Source organism: Pelophylax lessonae (assembly GCF_965119305.1).
Source record: "Pelophylax lessonae genome assembly, chromosome: 4".
Taxonomy (NCBI): domain Eukaryota; kingdom Metazoa; phylum Chordata; class Amphibia; order Anura; family Ranidae; genus Pelophylax; species Pelophylax lessonae.
This window is the reverse complement of record NC_138771.1, coordinates 81775094-81796212: the sequence shown is the minus strand read 5'-3', so window position 1 is coordinate 81796212 and position 21119 is coordinate 81775094. Positions and strand designations below refer to the sequence as shown.

Genomic DNA, 21119 nt, shown 5'->3' with positions numbered 1-21119 from the left:
CCACAAAAGTACAAAAAAAACACTGCTAAGGGACACCCCCCACTGCGCTGGTAACACCACCCGGTCACCATCCACAGAGCACCCTCCAATCCTGCAGAGGACCCCACCAAACTCACTACCCCAATCAGGCAGTCACCGGCAGCACCAGGATCAAAGCACTCCACATGCGGAAGGAAGGAAAGAGGGCCAGGAGTCAGCACCAGGGGATAAGGAGGGGCTCCCACAGCTAAAATGGCCACCCAGAAGGCTCCACAGTAATGCCCGCCACTCATTTCAATGCCTGACTAATGCAAAATGGCCGCCGCGTTTACACAAACATGGCTACCAGCCTATACAGAAAATAGGCTACAACAAAATGGCGGCTTCGCGAGGCTCCCTGGGCCCAGGCAAGACACAGAGCAAGGAGGGAGGGCTGGGATGCAGGCCGAGACCCGGTCCTATGCAACCTCGCGAGGTGTTTAACTCACAGGCCAGCCTCTGTCCGGTGGGGCTATGTCGCGGCCGATCTAACGCAGAGCTGAGGTCCGCGCGCGCGCTGGCCAGACTGGGGTGACCACTGGATCTAGATTATCCAGCCCGTCTTGATTGTAGATCTCACAAAAAAAAAAAAAAACAGAAAAAAAAATCTATCTTAAAAAAAAAAAAAAAAAATTGCCAGGACCAGAGATCCTGGCAAGGAACTAGGTCCTTACTCCTGAATAGGCAGAAAAAAAACTGAGTACCTATAGCAGAGAGGGGGAGTATACCTCCTGGCACTGCCCATAGGTGTAGTCAAGTTATTTTTCTGCCTATTGTCCTACTCCTGTAGCTGCAGTATAACCCAATGGTTAGGAAGATCAGGAGCTGTGTCAGTCAACGAACGAAAGAGAAAAAGGGTCCTGGACCATTTTGGTGTGAATGTGATGCGAATCACATGCAGTGTTTTCCCTGCACCAGTGTGAACCTAGGCTCAATACTAAACAAAAGTATTCTAACACCCTTTTTAAAATGACCGTCATTATAAAAACTGTCACATCGAGGGAGGTCATTCCTAGAACCAAGAAAGATCACCCAAAGACAACTGAAAACTGCAACAAGAAAGATTCCAATACCAGTGTAGGATAAAGGTCTGGTGTTCGTTATCTGACGAGCCTTCATTGCTTGTTGCTGCCTCTCCAGTTCTGCCAACATATCTCCAAGGTCTAGTTGTACTGGTGTCTTGCTCTTTTTTCCAGATGCCTTAGATAGAGCTTCCTATGTTATCAACATAAAGCAATATATATTATTTGATGATGTCCACCTCTAACAATACTCCAGTCAGTTTTGGGCAAATTATCACAAAAAAGTAGATGAGATTTTGCTTAAGGTAGGCAGGGTTTGAAAAACCATAGACTTTGTGAATCAACGCTCTAAGACTGTGCAGACCAGTAAAGACTGCTAGTAAAGAATAATAAATCGGCCACATTTTTCAGGGAAAATAAACTGCTATGAAGTCTGCAATAGAGACAAGGATGACAAATTACTCAAGGACAGCGGTTTTAGTGGGAAGCCTATCTACTAGATGCCTAAGAAACAATAAAAAAATAAATAAGAAATTAAACAAAGAGCATTCAGCTATCCCTCGAAATCTTGCCTCCAAAAAGTATGTTCTCTGTAGGATTTAAAAATAAAACAACTATACATTATAAGGTTTTTACTTGGTGGTGCAATTCGGACTTTCAAAATTTTCATGCATGCATTTGTCACAAACCTGGAGTTTCCTCTGTTCCATGCTAATCTCTGAATACTCCTGGGCAGTGGCCAATGCAGCAGCAAGTGCTTTCTTCTTCTGACTCTTGGCTCGTTTTGGTACAGATGTTGTGATAGGGATTGGGGTCTGAACAATGTTAATTGGAGAATTTTCAGGTAAACCATCCAGCTGAAAACAAACAAAAATGTGCAGAGTTAATAGATGGATGACCACTATGTAGCTTTTACATTGATTGTCTAAAACTGCTCTATAAAAGATCTATAATTTTATTTTAAAGTATGAGCTGAGCCACTTCTCTACATCACTACACCACTTACCACTTTTGTGTTCATCTTTGGCTGTGTGCTCTCATTTCTAGAACTCCCATTGCTGCTGTTCAATTCTGGAAATTCATCTTCATCCTAAAATAGATAATTGAGTTTTAAGAAAAGCACCTTTGTATTTTTAGAAAAAAAAAAGAAAAATAAAATTACTACCGCTGCAACTCTCAATATACCACTTACACTATAATGCAGTAGCAGGTTTTTTTTTTTTTAGAGCGGAAGAAAGGTTTTATGGCTTAATTATTTTGTGTCTGGAGTTCTGCTTTAAAGCATTCGTTCCCACCAGTGCATGAATGTGCGCTTTCATACAATGCATAAAAATACGCTGCCATTTTGCAAACATGCAGTGGTGCAACTAAGTCCTCATGCACACTGGACGTTCTCAAAAGGTCAGTAGTAAGCTGTAGCCGTAGAAGGCTTTTTCTGATTTTTTTTTTTTGCAGTAGCGTTTCAGTGTTTTTTTAGCAAAAACTATACTCCCACAAGAGTTTAGGGCTCAAAAACATTGATAAACACCAAATAGCAGAGTTAGAGCGTTTTTACAGCTGAAAACCGTCTCCTAAAACCCACTAGTTCTGGGGGTATTTTACAGCCAGAAAACGCCCCTGCCAAAAACTGCTGATAACAGGCTATGTGTGCATGGACACATAGGATAACATGCTGGGGAGTTTACTGGCTGCAGAAAAAGACATATGATGCCAAAAACAGCATCTGTAAAAGTGTCTAGTGTGCATGAGGTCTAATTCTTAAAGTGGAAGTAAAATGCAGCAGTTGGGAAAAAAAAAAAAAAACCTGCAAAGGCAATGGCACAATGTGCTAGTATGCATCTACCTCCCTCCTAGATTCCACAAACAAATCCTACAAGCCATTCACAGGACACAGCTGGTGGACATGTGGCGCTTGCTCCACTCGGGTGAAAGGGATTACACGCTCTGTTCCTCTCCCTATAAACTGTACACACGTATAGACTACTTTCTGATCCTACATTGACAATTGCATGCTGTTATAGAGTCCTATCGGCACCATTACATAGTCGGATGCACTGGGGGGGGGGGGCCCGTAAAAGCTCATATTTCAGTAACTCCCAAAGAAGGTAAAGATCCAATGTCTAGTCATTGTTACAGACCAATATCTCTGCTAAATATGGATCTTAAATTATTTAAAATCTTAGCCTCTCGCCTCAAACAGTATTTACCACAATTGATCCATTTAGATCAAGTCAGGTTCATCCCAACCTGTGACGCTCGAGAGAATACTGTTAAAGGTCCTGAACTTGTTCCATGTGGCCAACCAATTAACACTGTCCAAGCAATACGGCGGATTGGCTGTCCCAGACTTGCATAAATATTACCAAGCAACTCATTTAGGCAGACTTATTGATTGGTGTCGCCATCAGAACAAGCCCAAAGTTGGGTTCTGTTATCTAGAGCGCCGTGGTGTCATAAACCTTATACACTCTATGAAAGCTCAACCTGTAACAGTACCCACGACACAAACATGCTATCAGCTTTTTGTGCATTCCTAATTTTTCTCTCAAGACTCTCCCCTATCTCCACTATAACTCGCACCACTCCCCAGGTTCCCATGAAGTGACTTTTTAAGCTTTGCAGGACTCGTCGCTATCAGGCCTCTCACTTCCTGACAGCAGAAGCCTGGTCTTTCCTGCATTCATTAATGAGCCCTACGGGTCCATTTCTACCCCTGCGCCCTCAAAAGTTTATGCTCTATTGGTTATTAGTTCCTCTCTGGTCTCCTTTTTGTGGATAGTCTACCAGGCCTACACTGACTATGAATCTGCCATTCTCATCTCAGATATGGTTTTATTCACTAAAATGTTTTCAATTGTATTCTGTAGAATGATGTGCATTTCACCATCCATAATTGTCTTACTGTCATGGAAACTTACTTTTGGTTAAGAAAGAATTGTGGAAAAAAAAAAAGCACAGAATTTAAAAAAGGTAAAAATCTCCCCAATGGGGTAACAGACAGAAATAAAAATCAGACAGAAATTTTAACTGTTCCCTAATCCCTCCAAAACAAACATAAAATGGCTAAAATAATGCATTAATGTGCATATGCACTAAAAATTATTAGCAGCTTACACAGTTCCTAAAACGTAAAGGATTGTAAATGAGATTACTTTGCTTCATTCTGTTGGCCCCTAAGTATCTACGGTCACTAGAAGCCAGGACACCCCCAACTTTCATTGGCCAGTTTGACTACATCAAGCCACTAGCTCTTGCCAGAAATGTATCTGCCAATATTGGAGATGCCTCTGGTATTCCTATAGTCAGAACATAGCAACTACAGTATCTCACAAAAGTGAGTACACTCCTTACATTTCTGTAAATAATTGAATATAACTTTTCATGTGACAACACTGAAGAAATGACACTTTGCTACAATGTAAAGTAGTGAGTGTACAGCGTGTATAAGTGTAAATGTGATGTCCCCTCAAAATAACAACACACAGCAAGAGCTTCACAGGTTGTTACTGGAGTCCTCTTCCAATCCTCCATGACGACATCATGGAGCTGGTGGATGTTAGAGTCCTTGCGCTCCTCCACCTTCCGTTTGAGGATGCCCCACAATTGCTCAATGGGGTTTAGGGTTGTTATGTTGGAATACTGCTCTGCAGCCCAGTCTCCGAAGGCAGGGGGGATCATGCTCTGCTTCAGTATGTCACAGAACATGTTGGCATTCATAGTTCCCTCAGTGAACTGTAGCGCCCCAGTGTCAGCAATACTCATGCAGCCCCAGACCAGCCCCAGACCCACCACCATGCTTAACTGTAGACAAGACACACTTGTCTTTGTACTCCTCACCGGGTTGCCGCCACACACGCCTGACACCATCTGAACCAAATAAGTTTATCTTGGTCTCATCAGACCACAGGACATGCTTCCACTGAACCTCTGTATATGGCGATGCCATCATAAAACATAAGTATAGTGTACTGGTATGCATAAAATACAAATACTATTTTTATTTGCATATGTCCACACACTATATTCATGTTTACAGTAGCAGTGCCATAAAAATGAGTACAGCAGTGCACAGTCATTCACCTCAATGGGAGGCTGTACGTTGCACATGGGCTGCCCGGGTGACAGAAATACATTGACAAATACGTTTACCAGGCTCAGCTGCCCGTGTGCAAGAGCCCTAAGAGTCAGCAAACAAGGGTGCAACCAAGGATTTTTAAAGAAGAATTATAGAAAAAACTTTTTCCCCATTTTGGATAGCGCAAGGGATGGTTATAACCCATCAGATTTTTTTTTTTTTTTCGCCATCTGTGTTCCATTGCAGAGATTTCCCTTCATATCCTGTCCCATAGACAACAGGAAGTGAAAAGAAATCACTGCAAATTAAAGGGAGTTCCCTGGGGACCCCCGGGTCACCAGAACTAGTGTCCACATTGGAAGATTTCCCCTCTATTACTTTTCTAGGGACAACCCAAAACGTAGGATTTTCTTATACTTTCACTTTCAATGAAAATGGTAAACAGGACAAATATAAAGGGTGAATCTCCTTCAGGAGGACATAGACAGCAATAAAAACTGACAGGCGTTCTAATTCCGCTCCACTCCATCCAAAGCTAAAAGAAAATGTTTTGCCTTTACAGTAAAAATTTGGATTGCGAGCATAATTCGTTCCGGAAACATGCTTGTAATCCAAAGCACTTTTATATCAAAGCGAATTCCCCCATAAGAAATAATGGAAAGTCACAGGATTCGTTCTACAACCATTTATTCATAAGTCCTTCAGTTTATAGTCCATATAAAAAGATTATAGCAATGGGATAGGTTGTGTAACCATAAAATGTCCATCCACAAATGACAGCCTCCACAAGGGGATTAGAATAAAAATCCAGCAGGAACTACAGAGTATAAAAGAGAAGAGAGGCGCCTCGAAGTGTAGCAATATGGTTATATTTAATGAAAAGTTCAACATGCAACTCACATGGTTGAGGATTAAAACAGACACATCTATAAATGCAGGCATCCAGGGTAAACCTGTCCACATAGACCATCAACCACACTGCTGGCTCTCACCGCCGTCAGTCTGCAGTCGTGACCAGGAAGACTACCCTGCAGTAAAGTGATCTAAAATGCGAGGCCTGAAGCGCTCACGGAGCGCAGCGTGGAAGGAATGACGTTGATGGCAATGTGGAGAATGGTCTATGTGAACAGCTTTACCCCGGACGCCTGCATACTTAGATGTGCCTCTTTTAATCATCAACCATGTGAGTTGCTTAATGTTGTACCTTCATTAACCACTTGCCGACCAGTCACGTTGACTGTACTGCGGCAAAGTGGCTCGTTATCGTCTGGCGACGTAGACCTAAGTCACCAGACATTCCCCTCTTCTGTATTCAGTTACAGCGGGAGTCGGGCCAGGGGAGGAGCGGCAGTGATCACCGCTGCTCTTCCCTGATCATCGGGGATCTAGTGTGGAAATCCGCCCGCTTGTGTAAACAAAGCGAGTGGATCTCCTAAGTGACAGGCAGGGTCAGATTGCAGGGTTCAACATAGCTGAACCTGCGATCTGTCCCTGTGTCACTCAGTCACCTCCCCCCACACACGTTAGTAAGCACCAGGCATACATTAACCCCTCCCTCTCCAATAAAAATTAACCCCTTCCCTGCCAGTGTCATTTTGTGGCATATGTATAGCACCGATTACTGTAGTAATGTCACTGGTACTCCCAAAAGTGTCAAATGTCAGTCAAGGGTCCGATCTGTCCGCTGCAATGTCGCAGTCCTGGAAAAAAAAAAAAAAAAAAAAAAATCGCAGATCGCCGCCATTACTCGTTACTTAGTAAACGCAATAACGTTTGCGCAAACCAATCAAAATACGCTTATTGCAATTTTTTTTACCAAAAATATGTAGCAGAAAACAAATTGGCCTAAAATGATAAAAAATTTTGATTTTTACATTTTTGGGGGGGGGGGGATTTCATATAAAAAAAAATGTGAAAAATATTGTTGTTTTTTTCAAAATTGTCGCTCTTTTTTTGTTTATAGCGCAAAAAGTAAAAATCGCACAGGTGATCAAATACCACCAAAAGAAAGCTCTATTTGTGGGGAAAAAAAGTACATAAATTTAATTTGGGTACAGCGTCGCATGACCGCGCAATTGTCCGTTAAAGTAACACAGTGCCGAATCGCAAAATATGGCCTGGTCAGGAATGGGGTAAAACCTTCCGGTCATAAAGTGGTTAAAAATGCACTCATTGAGAATTTTTTTGTCAAGGACATGTAGCTAAATACATTTTGGCCTAAATATATGACAAAAATTGAATATATTGGATATTTTTTAACTGTCAAAGTAGAAAAATAGTTATTTTTTTCAAAATTTTCGCATTTTTTTTATTAATATCGCAAAAAATAAAAAGCACAGAGGTGATCAAATACCACCAAAAGAAAGCTCTGTTTGTGGGAAAAAAAGGACGTAAATTTCGTTTGGGTACGGCGTTGCATGACCGCGCAATTAAAAAGTTAAAGTCGCACAGTACCGAATCGCAAAAAGTGGCCTTGACGTAAAACAGCAAAATCCTCCGGTGGTAAAGTGGTTAAATGTAACCATATTGCTACACCTCTTTTCTCTTTAATACTCAGTTTTGATGCAACTCTACTTGTATATCAAGACATCGCTTGTTTATCAAGTCAAAATTTATATAAAAATTTTGCTCATCTTGCAAAACAAAACGCTCTCAAACCAAGTTACTCTCAATCCAAGGTTTTACTGTAGTTATACTTTAATTACGGAGACAAGCTATTTGCATTGTTTTGGCATTAATTCTTGTGATTACATAGCCGGTTCCCTACTGCACATAAGCAAAGCGCTCTGTAATTGGGCTGGCTGCGGTGGAAGGAGGGGGCCGAACAAGGTAACCGCTCAGAATTACTTAATTAATTAAGTAATTAATTAATTAGAATTAAGTTACTTAATTCTAAGTAACTTGCTTAGAATTATTACACTATTGCTTCCATTATACTCACACACAGTTCATAAAGCCATACCTCAAAGTACAGCTGTTCAGGACTCTGGTCAGGTCTGTTTAATTGTGCTGTGGACCCTGCTATACTGTCTTGCTTAGGTTGAATATTTTGTCTCCTTTCTGATGACGTGCTCTGTCCTCTCATACGATACCCAAGCTGTGGTCAAAACAGATAAAAGGCCCTGACAGTTATTTACTTGTAATGTAAGTGAAAACCCTGTAATTCCAAAATGATTGTCTTGGTGAATAGCAGATCATGTGACCAGCTGTCAGACTAGAAAGGCAAGTTCTCCAAATAAAGTGTTCTTGCGGGCTTTCAAATAAATGTAAAACTAAGATTTTACCATTGTATCAGCTAACATTTGTCCTGTGTTTATTTTCATGTTACCTGTGTATTATTTCGGAGTTCAGCCTGTCTTCCACCTCTACAGAAAACCTGACTTTTCTCATTCCAAGGCTTCTTCTGAGTAGCTTGGGAGGCAACACTGGCCCAACTTCCTCCAGCTGTTTACAGGAAAAGACAACAATCACATATTAAGTCAATGTTTCACACAAGCAAAACGTTATCAAATTCAACACTTTATGTAACCAAGAAAACCATATTCAGGAACAAAAAACAATCTACGGAGATGGTTCAGATAGCATGGCAGGAAGAAGACAGATCAGTAGGCCCTGCACCTCTACAACAATTAAAAAGGCAAAGTTCACCTTTCGAGGAAAAATAATAAATACGCATATTTAAGCAGAGAAAAAAAATGGATTTTTGTCTTACTGTAAAATCCTTTTCTCTGAGGTTCATTGACGGACACAGCTCCATATCGTCTTTGACCCTTGGGTTATGCTGCTCCCCATAAGAGTAGGAGACTAGGCAGAAACAAGTTTAACTACGCCTAAAGGGCAGTCCTAGGGGGGTATACACCCGCTTCCTGCTATAGGACTTCAGTTTTGTATCAAGCGGTATCAGAAAAATACATAACCCAACTCAACAGAGGGATGGGTGATGCATCTATCAATGAACATCAGAGGAAAGAATTTTACGGTAAGACAAAAATTTAATTTTTTTTTTTCTGCTTAAAAATATGCATATTTATTATTTTTCCCTTTGCCTTTAATTGTTGATGAGGTGCAGGGCCAACTGATCTGTCTTCTTCCTCATTCATTGACGGACACAGCACCATATGTTCTTTGACCCTTGGGACGTCCCAAAGCAGTGTCAACACGAGGGGTGGGAATCACAGCAATACAAATAATTCCCAAAAGGGCTAAACATAGCCAAGCAGGTAAACCAGGAGCTCAACCAGGAACAACTGGAGCTCACCAACAGAAAAAAAATAAACCCTCAAGAGGCAGGAGCCTCTGCAACAGCAGCCTGCAAAACTTTGCAGCCGAACGCAACATTCGCAGATGCAAGTACATCCACCTTGTAAAACGTAGTGACTGTATGCCCAGACGACCATGTGGCCACTTTGCACCACTGGACCACTGACACCTATCGGAAGGCCCAGGAGGCACTAAGCGCCCTTGTAGAATTTGCCTTAACAGGAAAAGGAGGAACCTGAGCCCTGATGGACTAGGCCTGCACCACCGTCTGCCTGATCCATGGTGGTTGCAGCAGATGTGGGCTTCCCGCTACAAGATCCATCCCGAAGGACAAACAAGGAATCCGATTTCCGAATCGACTGAGTCCCTGCCAGGTACACCCTGATTGCTTTACATTCCCTGAATGTGGTTCAGGCAATTTCTTTAGGATGTTTTTGCTTAGGGCACAAGGAAGGCAACACAATGTCTTCATTCAAGTGGAAACCCGAGACGACTGGCCGGGACGGAGCACCACTTTGTCCCTGTGAACCACCAGGACAACGCAGGCAGCCCTGAAACTCTGCATGCAGAAGTAATGACCACCTTCTGTGACAGAGTAAGCAGAGGAAGTTCATGAATATTTTCAAAAGGTGGTTTTTGAAGAACCGACAGTACCAGATTGAGGTCCCACGGAGCTGCCAGGGACCTTACCAGAGGAGCCAAGTGGCAAACCCCCTGGATGAAAGTGTGAACCAAAGAATTTGCAGCCAACGGCTGTTGGAAAGAAATTGCCAAGGCGGAAATGTGGCCCTCAATGGGCGGAAATCTGGCCCTTGGTGGTGCTCAGAGCCAAACGCTGATCTACACCCTGTTGTAAAAACTCCAGCAGACAGGATACCGAAAAGGAACGGGGAGAAACCCGGAGAAACCCCCCCCCCACCCCCCCGAGACTCACACCAAGAAATGTACGCTCTCCAAACTCGATGATAAATCTTCCTAGAAGTAGATTTTCAAGCTTTAAACAGTAAAGGAATCACTGACTCCGACAACCCTCTTTCAATAGCCAGGCCATTAAAGTCAGCGACCGTAAAGCAGGATGGAAGATCTGTCCTTGAGACCATTCGCCCAGCTCCAACGCCTGTCGACTGAGGTAGTCCGCATGCCAATTTTCCACCCCTGGAATGTGCACAGCAGAGGGGGCTGGAACATATAATTCTACACACCTTAGAATGCCAGCTACTTTTCTGGCCGCTAGGGCATTTTTGGTACCCCCTTGATTATTGACATATGCCACAGCCGTGGCATTGTCCGAATGAATCCTTACCGGGCACCCCTGCAGACGATCCGTCCACTGGGACAGGCAAAGCCTGATCGCCTGAATCTCCAGGATATTGATTGGCAGACTGGACTCCTCCCGAGTCCAAACCCCTTGAGCCGAATCTGTGCCCAAGACACCCCCCCACCCGGATATGCTGGCGTCTGTTAAAACCACTGTCAAGTACAGGGGGAGAAAGGACTTTTCCTGTCGAAGCGCCGGGGAATGAAGCAACCAAATCAAGGATCCCCTCGCACCCCAGCTCCACAGGATCAGATTGTTCAGAGATTGAGGATTCTTGTCCCATTTGGCAATAATCTCCTTTTGCAGAGGCCTGGTATAGAACTGAGCAAATGGAACCACCTTGAAGGTGGACACCATTAAGCCCAACACTTGCATGTAAGTCCTGAGAGACGACCAACAGTTGGACAAGAGGATCCGAATCGCATGCTGCAACATCAGCAGTTTTGCCTCAGGAAGAAACAACCAGGCTGAGGCTAAAGCCAAAGTCAGGCCCAGGTAGCCCAGGTTGTTGGACAGAGTCAGAGCTGATTTCTGAAAATTAAGTGTCCAGCCGAACTCTTGCAGAGTTCGCAGAGTGATGTCCAGAACGTCTCTTAAGACAGACGGAGACTCTGCTCGCAAAAGGAGATCGTCCAAGTTCCCCCAGCACCGCGATCCCCCTCTGCCTGAGCAAGGCTAACACCGGGCCAACACTTTTGTGAACACCCAAGGAGCTGAGGCAAGACCAAAGGGTACCACCATGAATTGATAATGCGCCTCTCCCATGGCAAAGCGAAGAAAACCTGGAGCCTAACATATATTGGAATATGAAGGTAAGCGTCCTTGATATTGATCGAGGCCAGAAAATGCCCTTGATGAAGGGATGCCACCGCCGTGGGAATGGACTCCATCCACAATTTCTGAACCCGCACAAAGTGATTAAGGGCCTTGAGGTCCAAGATTGTATGGACCTTGCCTTCCTTCCTGGGAACAGTAAACATATTTAAATTAAATCCCTAAAAATGTTCCAACTCTGGTACCGGCACAATTACTCCCTGTGATAGCAGATCCTGCACCGCCCCGTAAAGGCCCTGCAGCCGATGCGAGGACAGGCGCAAGTTGGAAGGAAAGAACCTTGCCTGAGGCAAGGACTGAAATGCGATCTTGTAACCAGACTGAATCAACACGAGGACCCATTTTTCTTGAATGAAAGAGGTCCACGGGTCTGGAAAGAAGCGAACCTCCACCCCAGATACTGGTGAGGGCGCCCCTTGCCTGGACCAGAGATCCCAGCAAGGAACTAGGTCCTTACTCCTGACTAGGCAGCAAAAAAAACTGAAGTCCTATAGCAGGAAGTGGGAGTATACCCCCTAGGACTGCCCTAAAGGCGTAGTCAAACTGGTTTCTGCCTAGTGTCCTACTCCTATGGAAAGCAGCATAACCCAAGGGTCAAAAAAGATATGGAGCTGTGTCTGTCAATGAACGAAAGAGAAAAATGCATTTTTATTAAATATCCAAGGAGTGTGCAAAGCATTGCATCCACGATCAGTGGACTGCGGGTGCAAGGTCTGGCTCCTGCAGACATAATCCAGCTTTCTTTCCTGTACCTCTGTACGGGCTTTCTGTTGTACCTTATTTTTTTTGAAATCTTAATAAAAATAAAACAAAGCTGGAGGAACTACAAGGGCGCTCATCAGTTCATGCAAAACTGCAAGCTATCTGCTGTGGTGTTAGATGGAACTCTATTTGTAGTTTATACATTCACAGATTTTTGTACAGAAATGATGCAGCTGTGTGAGTGGAGCCCAGATTTGGAAATCTGACAGCGGGTGGGGAGTTTGGCGGAATCAGGGGGTACGGGAAGGAGGAGCTGGACCAGGTTACATTTTGCACCCTAAATATGGATGTAACATGCGCCAAAAGGTGAACTTAGCCTTTATTATTTATCTTTTTATTCTCTATGATTTCCAGCAAGATTTTAATTGATCTTGTGGTCCTGTAGCAATATAGTTTTTACAAAGTACCGCATTTTCCGGTGTATAAGACGACTTTTTAACCTCAAAAAAATCCCCCAAAAATAGGGGTGTCGTCTTATACGCGAGTATAAAAATCTCCCAAGATAAGTAAGTAGGTGAAATCTCTCAAAGCGCTGGCTGGATGTGCCCTATTAATCTCCAAGGTACCATAAGTACCGTAAATGTAATCTCTCGTATATCTCCAAGGTACCGTAAGTATTACGGGTAGATGTATAATCTCTCAAGGTGCTGGCTGTCTGTGCGGGAATCCTGTACCGGTATATCCTATATGTATTCCATTATTGAATGCAAAGCCTGCTCGGATTGGCGGAGTCAGAGAGGCAGGCTGAGGTTACTCTCTCTGACCCTGCCAATCCGAGCAGGCTTTGCATTCAATAATAGAATACATCGCTCACTGTGATTGGCTCAGCGCGGTATACTGAATGTAGCCAAAGCTACGGTAAACCGGTACAGGATTCCAGCACAGACAGACAGCGCCTTGAGAGATTGCATCTATCGGTAATACTTACGGTACCTTGGAGATAAATGAGAAATTACATTTACGGTACTTATAGTACCTTGAAGATTAATAGGGCACAGACAGCCAGCGCTTTGAGAGATTAAATCTAATACTTACTTACGGTACCTTGGAGATAAATGAGAGATTACATTTACGGTACTTACGGTACCTTGGAGATTAATAGGGTGTTCAATGTTGTTGCCTTGCCTCGAAAGGGGGGGGGGGGGGAATAGTCTTATACAGCGAGTATAGCCCAAAACCTATGTTTAACTTGAAAATTAGGGGGGTTGTCTTTTACGCACAGTTATGTTATACACCGAAAAATACGGTACACATTTTTAAATCAGGACTAGTTGGCTGTAAGGAACATTGTATTACTTACCTGTGCAAACTGTTGGTTCTGCAATCTGGAAAAAAAAAATATGAAAAAACAAAAATGATAAAAAGGAACTCTTGTTAGTGATTTACACCATTTTTAAAAATGACAATCATCTTAAATTGTAAATTACGATGTTTTTTGCTTTCCAAACCATTGAAGACAGATGAATACATAGATTAATCTTTAATTCGTCTTATGACCATTTAATTCAAAGTATAAATAATATGTTCCTCACAGCAGCACACAGATAGATAAAAAGCAAACTTCACAGTTGCTATGATATTATGGACTACACGAAAAAAGGAATACATAATGGTATAAAGTAACGTGCTAATTATTTTTACGTACACTGACAGCTGAAGCAGTACAGTCTGCATGCCTAGAACACATAGCAGCTGCCTGGCAGTGCTTTGGGCTGCAGTATCCACTGTCACTGTCAATATCGGCTTCACTTGCACCTTGCTCGCTGGAGGACTCTGCTGCAGGATGAGAAGACCGCCGACGTCTCACTTTTGTTTTCCACAGTATGCCACCCATACTTTCAGACAGTGATTTGTTGGCTATTTCATTTGGAAAATCTACAAATAAAAGCTTAATATATAAAGATGGCCCTGACAGTAAACATCTTGCCAGTATATTATTGAATTATGATTAGTGCAGTTTTTTTTTTTTTTTTTAAATGCAAGATTAATTATGGTTATTCTGTACTTATGTTTTAATCAAACTCTGGCTTTGTAAATGCTGCCAGGTGCTACTGTCACTGCCAAAGTCCTACTTCTTCCAATAAAAATGTATTATTAAAGTAAAGTATTATTAAAGTAAAAAAAAAAAAAAAAGCCTAATATTCAATATTTTTACTTCCACATTTATGTGCACAAACATTAAAAGTTCAAAATGTATAACTACGCACCTGTTTGCTGACAAGCATCCACTAAGAGGACAATTTTGGACCGGCTGTCTGGGCCCGATGAGCAGGTTTCCTTTTGTACCGCTACACTCTTCATTGAAGGCCTCTTGCATTTAATCTGTGGCACCCCTTGTTGCGGAGGCTTAAATATCAGAAAAAAAAAAAAAAGATATAAATATACACTACTGATAATGGATAATTAAATCAAATGCAAATCTAAACAATAAAAAACACTTTGTTGCGGTTTGCAACACGATGAATGCCAATAAACGTGACGTGATCAAGGTTGAAAGTAAAAGGGCTCTACAAAGCGATAGCAGCCAAGGGCTCAAGGAGAGTCAATAATGTTCTTGCTGCCGATTTTGAAAGCCAACTGCAGTGAATAGGGGCAGGCCACAAGACAGAAAAATAAATAAAGCTGGCAGGCTATCTTCAATGTGCACTTTAAAGCTAAATACCGGTAGTTACTTTTTTCTGGTTTTCTGATATGCCCAGGAATTACCTAGCCACTTTGGATAGCATTACACAAAATGTATTAGGCCTCTTGCACATGATACTCTTGTTTGAGCATCTTGCAGCTTGAAAAAGCTCAGTACAGCTTTTTTTTCTTCTTTTTTTTCTGAGCTAAAATACAGCCCATTAATTGTAATGTGCCTGTGCACACTGGCGCGTAAACAAGCGCTGTGCATTCTTCAGTAAAAATAGAAAAAATCTGCATTTTTGGTCAGTAACTTAAAGAGGAAGTAAACCCTCCTCTGACACTTTTACCTATAGGTAAGCCTATGATAAGGCTTACCTATAGGTACTGTAAATATCTCCTAAACATGCACCGTTTAGGAGATATTTACCTTACATGCAGCCAGTGACGTCACTGGCGCATGCGCTCTGAAGGAACGGCCGCTGGTGCAGTTTCTTTAGAGCCCCGTGCCGTGACTGTCGGCTCCCGCGCGCGTGTGCGGGAGTGACGTCACCGCAGCTCCGGCCAATCAGATGGCCGGATGCCGCGATCCCGGAAGACGGGCGACTGAACATGTCGCCTGTCATACAGGTGAGCGGGCGGCATGGCGGGGGCTCGTTCTAAGGTAAGTATTTCATAATGAGCTAGTATGCGATGCATACTAGCTCATTATGTGTTTCTCTTACAGGTTGCAAAAAAACAAAACAAAAAGTAATATGGGTTTACAACCTCTTTAAGCCTCAATGCACGCAAATACGCACGGATACATACAAAAAAAACCCGTCTGGAAATAGTAGATGCTCAAACAGGAGTATCATGTGTAAGAGGCCTTAACTCTGAATGTTTGATGCTGTGTGCTCTACAGTCCCCTGTCTATGTATATGGTACAAGATTTAGAATACATTTTCTCATCTTTACAAAGAAAGCAATTTACATATCCTTACTAAAATTATGATTTGAACGGGGGTGCCCCTAATCATGTGCAATGCACACGCTTGAAGTGTGCTAGTGTGGGGTTCAAAGTATTAAAGCAGGCGATACAACACCTCTCTACCGCCTGTCACCTCTCTACCGCCTGTCAAATGCTATCTGAAGTGCGATCAGAATATGGACTGCTTTTCAGAGAGCAACACTAGTATAAACAAGCACTAGCACTATAAGAAAAATCAATGCACACCCCCCACCCCTCCGATTAACGAACCCAAAAAAGCTCAACTCTAAGCACTTTTGGGTCCTGAGCGGCCAGGTGCTAGCCTGTACGGCCAGAAGAAAAAAACAAAAAGAAAAAACAGCAGGTCGAGGACAGAACATAAGTAAAGTACAATTGTGTAATACATAATCGGTATCGCAGTACACGCTGGAGCAAGAAGAATAATCCTAAAACAATTACACAGTTAACTCTAAACTGATAAGCCATGAAGGTTTTAAAGTGTCGCCAGTGGACAACTTTAAAGCTGATCTCCAAGAATTTAGCAACTTTGTAAATGTGCAGGCATACTATGCATTACGTCTAACAAGGTGCATGCCGCCTTATCTGTAATTTACTTCTGACAGATTTATTGTGCTCCAGAAAGATAGATTCAGCCGAACGCCCTGGTCTCATTCTTAGTCAATTGCAAGAGTTGATGCAGCTGCTAGGCCTGCCTCTTCCCTCCTTCTGCTCAATCACAGAAGCCCTTGTATTATGTGAAATCATTCACACATAAAGGTTTCTATGAATGGGCACCAGAGGAGAGGAGAGGAGCAGGCAGAGATGCCTCTCTCCTCTCTAAACCCCCAAATGTCTCCTCCCGAGTGCCATAAAACTGTGAGATGTAGAGGAAAGTCGAGAAGGTGGCATGCACCTCGTTGGACTTAAACCATAGTATGCCGGTACATTTATCAAAGTGGCTGAATGGTTAGAATTCAGCTTTAAAGTAGTAGTAAACCCTTATATATACCCAGTAAAGTGACTGGCCTCAGGTGATACACAAAAATGAAACAAACCCTCTTACATAAGTTGTACCTGTTTATCTGCAGCCCTCTCTCCACTAAATCCCTTCAAAGAGCAGAATTTATACAGTTTGTCTGAACTTTTCATAGGCATGGGTGTGAGCAGCTGCAGTTACATTCTACATAACTCCGGGAGGGCTGATTGGAGAGAAGGGATGCGTCTCCTTCACACAGCAACAGAGCTAAGGCAGGTGTGCTGGAGCTTCCTCCCCGGTCACCATTTCTCTCTTGATGTCAGAAAACTTGTCAGTAGTGACTCATGAAGATAGCAGAGGAACAAAGCAGCAGACAGAAATGACACTTCATACTCTGGTTTGAGACAAGTACACACTATAGGAGGGGTATCATTTGTTCACATTTCATGTCTGAAGTGAACAACCACTTTAAAGTAAATCTGTTTGTCAATATTTTAAGTAGTGATCGACCAATATCGTTTTTTTTAGTACCGATATTTTGGTCATCGGATATCAGTATCGGCCGATATTTTCGGACATTTACATTTTTTTTTTTTTTTTTTTTATTAAAAAAGGTACTGAGGTGGAGGGATCTGAGGGTCTAAAAGACCACAAACCCATCCTCTGCACTTTAAAACTTTCAAAACGCCAAATTTGGCTGTTTTGAATGCTCACATTTTTTTGAATTTGCTGCCGAGTACATGGATTTTTACATGGACACCCGATCAGACCCAAATGGGCCTTTGATCAGGTCTTCTCTTCGGCAGGCCGTGCAGGTAGGATGCCCGGGTCTCCTGGTGGGACGGGAGACCCGGGCGAGCCGCAGGAAGGCGGTGGGAGGGGAAGACATCCCCTCCCGCTCCTTGTAATGAAGGCTGAGAGGCTTCTCAGCCTCATCGGTTGTCATTACAAGACAGCCGGCTATGGACGGCGGTACTGGGGTGATGCCTCTAGCTGCAGGCATCACTCCGGTACAGTACTTTCCCTAAATATCGGCAAAATCGGTAACCTCAGGGGCCGATTCCGATATATCGGGGAAAGTGCATATTGGCATTGCCAATAATCGGTCGATCCCTAGTTTTAAGAGTATATGCAATTTTAAGTCTTATTTCTTGCCTATTATTAATACAAGTCATCTTTTTTGTTATAGAATGTATGGAGATTTTTCTTGTGTCTGCGCACTAGAATTAATTTAAAGGCATTTTAACTGAAAATTTAGATTTATTAAACAGTCACACTAATCACGCTACTATTGTGCAACATAAACAATTCCAAGAACCAAGATTTTAAATCTGAGCATTCCCTTCTTTCAGAAAACATATGATGTTTTAGGGTTTTAAAGCAGGTTTTCATGTGGTATGTGTGCAAAAATAAATCCGGGGGTTTCAGCAGTGAACTTACTTTGCCCATTAAAAAACGGCTTTACTTGTTTTGTCTGAGCTTGAGCTCTGCCTCTAAGAATCAAGGAGGGTGAGAGGACACCTCAGGTCCTGACTAGTGGTGAACTGAAACCGAAAATTCAAGATGCGCTAAAGAAGCCAAAATTGACGGTTTTGAAAAAATAGAATTATTTTTATATACAATTGTATTATTTTCAACTTTTTAAATATCATGAATTTAAATGAAAATGTATTTATTGTTGGCCATTATCGGTACCTTTTGAAGTGTTGTTACAAATCCTGCTTGCTGCAATTTTGGTGCATATTTGGCAAACCACAACAAAGAAAAAAAAAAAAAAATGCACCTCCCTATTTAAATGCATTGAAATCACAGCAAGAATGCATAAAAAAACACCCATGTTGCATTTTTTGAGTTACATGACCTATGAAAAACCCACCATAAGCAAGGTAAAATCGTGGCAAAATTGCAGCGTTTTCGGCAGCCATAATCTGCCCTTTTTTTTTTTTTCTCAGCACAATGCTGAAAACCCTATTTTTAGCGGCCAAAATTCCGGTGCATCACTAGTCCTGGACAGTTGCTGCACTGTCAACTACGTGACAGAATTTTGTAGAAGCACAACCAGGACCAGTTCTCTTTAATATATGTGTACTTCGATACCAAGTCAATTACTTACTTTGTGGATAAGAGGGGGTCTGGAGGTATTTCTGCTTCGCTGGTTCGATAAAACATTGATCGGAGTTTGTTGGTTTGTCCGGTCATTGCAGTCAACAGAGATTGCATTGACAGCATTGGTTGCCTGAAGAGGGGTGGTGTAAGTAGTAGGAATTGGATGGTAAAATCCCATGACTTGAGCACAAGGTGCAGGCATTAGCTGGTAGTACATGTATTCTGTTGATACAGGTGGCTGAGCAGGTACAACGGGATAAGCAAGATAAGGCCCAGGAGGGTTTGAGTTTGACTGTTGCCATCTTATATCATTAATATACAATGGAATTTGCCTGCAAGTAAAAAAAAACACAATATTTATGTCCATTAAAGATGTAAAAGCAGGTTTAAAGATAAAAGATCACAGCTACCAATTGCTGGGTTTTTTTTTTTCCCAATAACCAACTTACTGGACATATTTGGTAGGTGCAGGTTAAGACAGCCGACCAATACAAACCTCTAGCATAAGTCGTAAGAAAAAAAAAAATTGCATTACTTCCAAAAAACAAATGACAAACGTAGAAATATTGTCCAAGGTGATCGATCATCGTGGTAGTTTACCAATAAATAAAATATAAATTATTATTGGTATGCTGTGTAAAATAGGTAGTAAAAATAAATAAAGTAAAGCCCCGTACACGAGAAGAAATATGGCCGGGAAATTTCGTCCGACAACCGATCTGCCGATTTTCGGCTTCTTAGTATGGTGCTTCTGACAACCGACTCCGACTTTTCGGCCAAAAAAATCCTGGTGTGCAGACTATATAATTTTTGTTGACCGTCAAAACAGGTCCGATTTTCGTCTCATTAGTACAGATTTCGATGGGGAAAAATCTTATGAGCAAGACTAGGCATGCTCAGAGATAAAAGAATACATACAAAACAATCCAACACATGACATCACTTCTGAAGTAGAATTCTGTCGTGCGGGAAAATGTGTGCAGTCTAGAGCACATTCCAACCAACAGACACCACTCTGGACAAAAGACGGACGACCGGTCGATGGAAATTCGTTGCGTGTGTACAAGGCTTTAGGCTAACAACGTGCACACACAATTTAGTGCACATATGTCAAACACAAGGCCGCCGGGCCTTGTCATGTGGCTCTCACACCAAGTTTTGCACCCGGAACGTGGCGGAACTCTATTCTGCCACCTACAGCTCTCGCCTGTAAACACAGAAGCCTTCTGAGGGGGGAGGGGTTGGCACGGCAGGTACAGATCTCTAGAATCTGATGTACAGAACAATCTCACTGGAAGGAGAGGCAGAGCCACCTACACAGAGAGGTACTCAAGCTGGGCCAGGTAGGAGACAGATGCGAGAAAACTTTGGGGGGGCTGCACACTGTGCATGCATAGTGCCTCCTTAAACCCTGCACTCTGTACACAGCGCACCCCTGAACTCTGCACATAGCACACCTTAGATACAACCGGCCCTTTGAGGGCAACCATACTACGGATACGACCCACTATGAAATTTAGTTTGACACCCTGATTTAGTGGGACAATGTGGCTGTTTTCTGCCAAATCGAATTTGTTTTTACAAGGCTGCAAAGTAAGGAACTAGAAGTAGGCCACTTTTAATCAGGAATGCTATCTAGTTCAAAGCCATAAAGTTAACAGGCTTATCTTATAAGCAATGTAACGTCAAAAATTTCACTGGTGTAGATTATCCAGATCAATAAAATATTTTTACTGATTTGCACACAGTTGATACACTACCGCTTTTCACTAATTACTTTACACATCACTCAGTGGCTTATTAGAAAATCTGTACATACGCATGCAATAGTCAGATGACTGCTCTCATGTGATTCCAATGTTCCCTCAAATTACACCGATTTATACAGCCTAACAGATAGCTGGGCATTCTATTTTGTGAGAGAATTAAAGTAGCTGAAAAATCTTTTTTTTTTTGTTTAACTAGTACTAGTTGCCTGCCTATAATTCAGAAGTATGCAGATCTGTAAAGTCAAAGAAATGTCAGAAGTATTTATCTGCATACTTGTTACACAAAGTCTAAAATCAATAGGGTCAGCAAAACAACCAGGTTACCAGGAATGTTAGATGGAGGCACCAATAAGGGCCATTACCTGGTTTCTTTTTTTTATCAACTTT

The 21119-nt window shown here is 42.4% G+C and overlaps 1 protein-coding gene across 1 annotated transcript in view; it reads right to left on the bottom strand.

Annotated features, from left to right (window-relative positions):
- The window catches only part of SECISBP2L (SECIS binding protein 2 like), a 138952-nt gene that overhangs the window by 54568 nt on the left and 63265 nt on the right, over positions 1-21119 (bottom strand). Inside the window, 8 exon segments of the mRNA XM_082253273.1 lie at positions 1092-1233; positions 1730-1897; positions 2047-2130; positions 8078-8212; positions 8444-8559; positions 13931-14164; positions 14497-14635; positions 18971-19295. Coding sequence (XP_082109399.1) covers positions 1092-1233; positions 1730-1897; positions 2047-2130; positions 8078-8212; positions 8444-8559; positions 13931-14164; positions 14497-14635; positions 18971-19295 — 1343 coding nt within the window.